Source organism: Cebus imitator, unplaced genomic scaffold (genome assembly GCF_001604975.1).
Source record: "Cebus imitator isolate Cc_AM_T3 unplaced genomic scaffold, Cebus_imitator-1.0 Scaffold310, whole genome shotgun sequence".
NCBI classification, from domain to species: domain Eukaryota; kingdom Metazoa; phylum Chordata; class Mammalia; order Primates; family Cebidae; genus Cebus; species Cebus imitator.
In genome coordinates, this window is record NW_016107625.1 from 580,318 (window position 1) to 588,741 (window position 8,424).

At 41.0% G+C, this 8,424-nt stretch overlaps 1 protein-coding gene across 12 annotated transcripts in view; it reads left to right on the forward strand.

Moving 5' to 3' along the window:
* The window catches only part of PALM2AKAP2 (PALM2 and AKAP2 fusion), a 510,283-nt gene extending 502,267 nt beyond the window's left edge, over positions 1-8,016 (forward strand). For all 12 annotated transcript variants that reach the window (XM_017503361.2, XM_017503359.2, XM_037729537.1 and 9 more), the window contains one exon: positions 3,907-8,016. In XM_017503361.2, the coding sequence (XP_017358850.1) occupies positions 3,907-3,914 (8 nt within the window). In that variant the 3' untranslated portion in view covers positions 3,915-8,016. The remainder of the gene's footprint in view (positions 1-3,906) is intronic.
* Positions 8,017-8,424: the final 408 nt, after the last annotated feature.

Genomic DNA, 8,424 nt, shown 5'->3' on the forward strand with positions numbered 1-8,424 from the left:
CACGAGGTCAAGAGATCGAGACCATCCTGGTCAACATGGTGAAACCCTGTCTCTACTAAAAATACAAAAAAAATTAGCTGGGCATGGTGGCGTGTGCCTGTAATCCCAGCTACTCAGGAGGCTGAGGCAGGAAAATTGCCTGAACCTCGGAGGCGGAGGTTGCGGTGAGCCGAGATCGCGCCATTGCACTCCAGCCTGGGTAACAAGAGCGAAACTCCGTCTCAAAAGGGAGTAGTAACAGCATGGATTTCATAGACTAGTAGTGAGAGGGTTCAAACAGTAGCATACTACTTAGGATGTGAGTATGACGATTATTAGAGCCCCAGAGACATGTGCTTTTTTGCCCAGAAATAAAAGGGATGAACTTTAGAAAGTAAAGTTAACATGCAGTAATAAACAAGTAATAAGAGCTCTAAATTGCTAGAGATTCACACACACACTCTGTCTCTCTCTCTCTCTCACACACACACACACACACACACACACACACACAGATGTGCACACGTGTGCCTGAATTAATTACAGAACAGATACTCATTCACATGCCTTCCCCAAGGGCTTGGATTTTGAATCTTCTGAAGACCAGTTGTAGGGCAGCTTTACTGCCAGACAGCCCTGGGTCATAAGCCTTATGAACCCAAAGGCAGCTTTATATCAAGGTTGCCGGGTATTTCAGTAATGATGTTTATTTTCTTGTCTGTGCCATTACTAGAGGCTTTAGATTTCACTGGAAATTTATTGTATGGCCATGGTAAGTGATTGTATGACCATGGTAAGTGGGCATACAAACTAGGGGAATGAAGAGAGCTCATTGTTGGTATAAGTGAATTATTTGGGCTCTTGACAAGCAGATGTCCAAACCCAAGCTAAGCTAGATGCTTCCATAATTATGAATATTATTTTTCTGCCCATTACACTTTTCATTACTAAGCTCCATGAGGGAAGGGACTATTCTATCCTCAACACGAAGCGCTGTGCCTTATACTTGGTAAAAAACTAATAAATATGTGTAACTTGGATTGATAGATGGCTTATAACAAGAGTTCCTGAAGAGCAGAGCAAACTTAATTTGCTCAAGTTGTTTGAGAATTAAAATCGGTTTAAATAACAAGAAAAAGAACATTCCAAGAGGATGGGGACCGTAATTTTTAGAACTTTAGATTTACTTGTAGCTTTTATGTAAACCTTTCTGTTTGTATCTGCAATCCGAAAGGCAAAGAGATGATCCTTTTATATAGTGTAGAGTTCTTTATAAAATACCTTATGTATTTATATGCCACTTCATAATTTATAAATCCCTTTCACATGATGACAGAAATAATTATTCCATCATAGCAGGCTCTGCTTTAGAGCTTACTATGCACTGGGAACTATACTAAATATTTTTCATACATTGCCTCATTTATTTCCCTGTCCAACTTTATACTGTAGATTTTATGATCCCCAGTTTACATGGGGATACTAAGGCACAGGAGTAAGTGATTTTTCCAAGGTCACGAGGATTTAAAGTAGACCTGCCTGGACTTCAGAGTCCACAGTGCCTCTGAGAAAACCTGTGAAGTGGGGTAAGTATGTTATCCATTTTATAGATAAAGAAATGTGAGATAAAAGATGAACAACAGTCTGGGCGTGGTGACTCACACCTGTAATCCCAGCATTTTGGGAGGTCAGGGCGAGTGGATCATGAGATCAGGAGTTCGAGACTAGCCTGGCCAACATGGTGAAATCCTGTCTCTACTAAAAATACAAAAATTAGCCAGGCGTGGTGGCGCATGTGTGTAAACCCAGGTAGTAGGGAGGCTGAGGCAGGAGAATCACTTGAACCCAGGAGGCGGAGGTTGCCATGAGCGGAGATCACGCCATTGCACTCCAGCCTGGGCAACAGAGCAAGTCTCCATCTCAAAAAAAAAAAGAAAAAAAGAAAAAAAAGATCAACAACAAAGGACAAAACTGGAAATAGAGCCCAGGACTTCCACGTGCAATCCAGTGCTGTTTTTCAGTTCCATGCTACAACACATTAGGCTATTAGACAATTTCTCTGTTTAACTATAGCAGATTTGGAAGCATGCTTTCCTCCTACTCATTTGTTATTCTTAGATATCTGTGGATATTGAGTGAGTGACCATGTACAAAACACATTATGACATGGCTTAGGTGCTTAACAATGCATCATTCATTCAGCAAACATGCCTGAGGAGGAATAGGGGAGGCTTCCCAGAGGAAAGCACGTTGAAGCTGTAGGTGGTCCATTCATTTGGCAAAAGTGCAGAGAAGCAAATTGAGATGGACTCCCAGATCTCCCAACTACCCAGAATCTGCTTATGTCTGGGTTCCCACCTCTGCCTGTAACTGTACCTCCTTGCTTCTCTGGAGTTGCCAACTATATTAGTCCATTTTCATACTGCTATGAAGAGGTAAACTAGACTGGGTAATTTAGAAAGAAAAAGAGGTTTAATGGACTCACAGTTCCACATGGCTGGGGAGGCTTCACAATCATGGCAGAAGACAAAGGAAAATCAAAACCACGTCTTACATGGCAGCAGGCAGGACAGTGCGTACAGGGGAACTGTACTTTGTAAAACCATCAGGACTGGTGAGACTTATTCACTATCACGAGAACAGCATGGGAAAACTCGCCCCCATATTCAATTACCTCCCATGGAGTCCCTCCTACTACCTGAGGGGATTATGGGAGCTACAATTCAAGATGAGATTTTGGTGGGGACACAGCCAATCCATATCACCAATATCACTGTCCCTTGCCTAACTGATTACATTTAGAATGAGCAATGCCTTCATTGCAGTTTGGGTAATCAACCAATGTTGGCTCTACTGAACTTTTCTTTTAAATCAGAAACTATATGTCCTAAGCAAATGCCAGGGCAATTGGTGAGCATGCCTGGGCTTGCATTTGCTGCAATGTCATGAAATAGAACCATTTTCATATGTTGGCAACCTAAATGCCATTCATCTGGAATCTCTTCTTGATTAAACTGAAACTGGAGCAGATAGGCTGAAGTCTCCTCTCAGGAGTCCACAGACTGCTCTAGTGAACAGGAGGAAGGGAGGCTCTCCCTCAGTGGTGGTGGGCCTACTTGTCCTTAATGTTGTCACCTTTCATTTCATTGATTAGCGTAGGAGGCCTGAAGTTGCATCAGAATGCTGAGATTGCTTTTATTGGTCCAAGAACCCTTTTTTTCCCCCATTTAATGGCTTTTTTCATTTAATTTTGCCGAAGTGGGTTTTTGTACTATAAATATCATTATAGCTTAGGTAGGTCTGCAAAGCTTGATGGACTGAATCCACACTGGTCCCATTTTTTGGAATTACTTTCTGGTTTGCTTGTTTATGAAGAGACTAAGACTATCTACAATGTGCTGTCCAATATGGTAATCACTAGTCACGTGGAGCTATTCAAATTAAAATTTATTAAAATGAAATAAATATTTAGCTTCTCAGCCATACTAATCCTATTTCAAGTGCTCAATAGCCACATGTGGCTAGTGGCTACCATATTGGATAGCAGAGATACATTTTCAACATTGCATAAAGTTCAATTGGACAGCACTGATCTATTGTGTGCAGGGATCTTCTTTGTCTGAAAACTTGATACAGAGTCACGTCTAGTTCAAAGAAACTTGCAGAACATTTCATGAAAATTAAATCTCTCTGTAGTGAAAACCAGGGATCAAGGAGCAGATGAATTTTGGCTGTGAGATGAATACATAACCAGAACCTCCCATTCCCTTTTCCCAGCATCTCTCCTATCTTGCCGCAGTACTAGACACTTTATCACTTTCTCCTCTCAAGCTGATAAAGAGAAAGGAAGAAAGAAACAGAGAAATTGGTTTGTGTTCATAATTAACATCCATGAACTCTGCATAATTTTTTCCCCTCTCTTTACAGGTCCTTGAGGCCACACGGGTTAATCGAAGAAAGAGCGCACTGGCGTTGCGCTGGGAAGCAGGGATCTATGCCAACCAGGAGGAAGAAGACAACGAGTAAACTTCCTTTAACCCAGGAAGCGTTTTTGGTGCTTGGGAGACCAAGAAACCAAGAAATCAACAACTGAAAGCATTTTAATGGACTATTTATTAAAGTGCAAACAAACTCAGCAATCCTTATGTAGACCAGAAACTGCAATACACAATGATGAAAAATAAGATGAAAAGGAAGTTCACCCATCAGACTCTGGACACCCAGGAGTCAAAAGAGAAAGGATTTTTTTTGGTGACTTAGTCCCAGTGTCTGGTTTTGGGCCAATCCACAGTTGATCCAAAAGGACAAATGATGTTACAAGCAAATCCACGTAGCTGCTACAGGCAGAACTGAGACCAGCCTCTCTGGGTGATGAAGGACAATGGTGACAGGACCACTTAGAGAGCAGTAGGGCCCAGGCTGGTGTAACCTACATGGCACAGGACATTTCCCTACACCAGTTTCCCACCTGTCGCTCACAGCGTCAGAGGGTGTTGCGTTAACTCCATTTTCTCCAGCAGCCATAAAATGAATGGTGTTTCTCTCCATATTTGCCCAGAAGAGGCAGTTATGATTCCACTTCTCTTACATTTAATTATTTTTAATTGAGAACAATTCATGATCACAGTTCGTACAATTCACATTTTAAGACAATGTTTCTTCATGTTGCAAACACAATCTCTGCTACATTAGGAGGCTGAGAAAGGGGAAGAGAAAACCAAACCAAATGGATGGTATTAGCTTTAGGATCATGTCTGCTTATTCTCTTCGCTGATCTGCAGTTTATGAGAACACATTTTCACAGTTACGTTTCTTCATAGGAAAACTATATTTAGTGGGCAACAACTATTTTTATGATGGGATGGGGGAATATATACATGTGTAGAATCTGTCTACATTGAACAACTTGGTTCAAGATGGTAGGGGTATTTTTAGAGTGGCAATAATTGAAAAAAAAAAAAAAAAAAGGCAAACTCTGCCTTGGAGAGGTGGATGACAAGAAATAAAAAGGTGTTTCTAACTATTTTGTATTATAAACTGGGCCTTAGAGATAGGAAGAAGAATGTTGGATTCTTTTGGGGTCAATCAGAAAGGAAACACGAAGGAAAAGTAATGAAGGTAGAGAGAGAAAAAGGGAGGGAGGAAGAAAGAATGGGAACAAAATAAGGAGATAAGAGATACTATTTTTGCTGAGCAACCAGTGTTTTTCAGGATTATACAAAGAAAAATATAGAATAGAAATTTAAGTGAAGGCTTGGAATCAGCTACAAATCCTAAAGACGGGATGTGTGTGTGTGTACACCACTGTGTGTTTGTGTAAAATGTGTATGTTCACGAGTAATGGTGTATGTGTGTATGGATTAAAATTCCAGCATGACCATGGCACTTGGGTGTACAGGTAATTCCTCCAAAGCTGTTTGCTGGCTTCAGGAGTGAGTGAGAATTTCTTTTTTATGAAAAGGGATATAAAGGCACCGAGCTGATGCAGTATTTGTAATATTAAATTGACCTAACAAGGTATTTGCATGAGTCACAGTTGCAGAGTTTTGAGCAGTTTTGTAATTTGACACATAGGAAAGTCTCCTATTTATTCTCATGCTTTGTATTCATGCTTAGTATACTATAGAGGATGCCAGCTTTAATCTTTCTGTCATTTAAAGCAATATGATAAGGGTATTCAATAATTTGGTGCCCTAAATTTCTGGATGAGAAAATGTTCAATTCTGGCAATGAGAGAGAGAGAGAAAAAAAAAAATAACCAGCCTTCTCTTTTTTTTTCCTTTGTTTTAAAACTGTGGTTTTTAAAAAAGCAATAATTAAGTAAGACCTCACTAAAAATCATTTTTGTTTTTATATTGTTATGTCATAAGCTCTAGTATGTTGTTCTAACAAATAGCAATTCCACAAAATTTGTATGTAGATGTTAATGCACATTTCCTTTGTTTCTTTCATTAGTCTAGTGTTGACTTTGGGGGCGAAGTTTATTCACAAATGAGAAGTAGGCACAAAGTAAAAAAAGGAACCATCTACTAACGAGGATCCTTTAAAACTGTCAAGGGAACCTGTAACTTGAAGCCACATTCTACAGATGGCAGCCAAAACAGACATGGGCAGTTGGCACCATCTTTATATGGTTCATTCTCCTGAATATTCTGAATGAATTCTCAACAAAATGTGCTAGCCACTGGGGACACAAAATAAATAAGATCCCTGTTGCAGGAAATTCATTTTATAGTGAGAGAGGCTGCCATGGAGACTAACATTCTCAGGAAAATGAGATCCGTGTTAGATTAGAAGTCCAGACGTGGAATGGGAGGACCCAGGAAGGAGGATTGTCTTTGCCTGAGAATTTCCAGCTAGAGGTCCCAGATGCCTGGGCTGAGGACTCAGTGACGAGGAGGTGTTCCCAAGGCAGACACAGGGATAAGAACAGAGGCAGCAGCCTTGCAGGCGCCAGGCACGGTGGCAGTTAGGATGGCTGGAGAGCAGGATAGTTCAATGGGTTGCACGAAAAATGTGCTGCATGTTTTCTTAGACTGACTCATGGATCTTTTAGAGACCATAGACTTGATAATAACTCCCCCATTTTTCATAAGAGGAAACCATCCTTATGACTTACCTTAAAGTTTTTTGGTCTGTTTTGAAGGAAACCGTGTGCTACATGAAACCTACATTTGACAAGAGAACGTACAGCTAAGGGAAAAGCTTAAGAGGCCACACTATTCACAGAATCGCTTCAGAGGCAATGAAGTGGTCTTTGACCACAGTTGATTGAACCAGAACACTTATTCCTTAAGGAATATCAGAGTTACAGAGCTGGGGGATCTGGGGCCATGCTGTGTGTGTGGATAAGGAAAGAAACACTGTTTCTGGGACTCTCCCACAGTCACAAAGCTGTTTTCACTGTGGCCCCACATCTCTTAACTTTTGCTAGTTCTCCTATGCTGCCTTCCGGATTACTGCTGTCTATTTTCTTGCTCTACTCACTGAAGATCCTATTATAATCCCATTAAAATGTAAATTTATAGTTTACTTGGGAGTGCCAGATTTTCTCTGTGCTCTTGAGTTTTTTATTCATTCAAGAAACCTTGGGCCACCGCTTTGTACATACCACTGTGCTAGGCTCTGGGATTCCAAATGAACCCTTTTAACTTTCTGAAGATGGGACTGTCCCCTGGAGGAAAGTCATTCCTGTTTAATCCATCAAGAGAAGGAGGCTTATGAAAAACTTTGCCTCTGATGCTCGGCCCCACCCCTAAATAGCACGCAAGCTTGTTAACCTTACCTCTTACAAAATGTTTAGATTCTGTAGATGTGAAAAGCCTTTCTGGAAGTATTGCATTCTGCTGTGTGTATAGGTGTTCTTTTTCCTCCAGAGCCGATTAACTACTGACATGCCTTGGCTTTCTCATCCAGAAATTATGGAAACAGGGTCTGTCAGTGGCAGGAGGCCGGGTTGTGTTTTACTTGGATGACGCAATGCAATTTACTTGCCTCTTCATACCCATGCATGCTGCTCATCCTAGACAATGACATATAAGCCGTATATAGATCAGTGTCCACATACACACACACACACACACACACACTCACACATACATATATAGTGCGTAACAAGGAACACTAAAACAGTGTTGATTCTTGTCTCTGAAGACAATTAAACCTTTTTATCCCCAACTAAAGAATGGATTTAATTAAACTATGTATTGAAAAAAAGTAGCCTGTTAGAGATGGTGAATATATTCCATTTTAGTTAAAGAACCAATTTCCTGAATTTTTAGCATTCAGTGAGCTGCCAATTTTGATTTTGTGTTGCTCTTTACCCAAATGATTTTTTTCTTTGTTTTCTTTTCTTGGGGGAGGAGGGGGAAAAAGCAGCAATACTGTGTTTGGAAATTATACTCTGTATCTGGCTTTCCTGTGTATGTTAACCACTTAAATGTTATTATCCTGCTTTGGTTTTATAGTGACTGTGAGGCATTCAATGCAAGTATACAGTTATTTTCTCATTAAAATCCAATGTGTGTTGAGTTTTTAAAAATAATGGCTGCTTGTTTGACCGTGGGGGGAGGGTGGAAGACCTGGCCAAACAGTGGCACGCGAGCCTCCTTGGCCGCCACTGTGACGGCTTCTGCTTCTTCACGTTTGGAACGAAGGAAGCAATCCGAGCTGAGGAGGCCCTGCGGCACCAGGCTGTTCCCACAGCCCCCTTTTCAGTGCTGTCCCCAGTCACCCTGACTAGATGCCAGAAGCTGCAGGTACCTCTTGAGGACATAGACTTCGGAGCCACAGCAAGAGCTGGACAAACACAGGATGAACCGTAAACTCCAGCCTTGCCTGGGGCTTTTGGTTCTAACCTTGAGAATACTTTCCGAACACGTGTATTTGGCTCTCATCTGCAAGGAATAGAGAATTTTGGACTTTAAAGAGCATATGAAGACCACA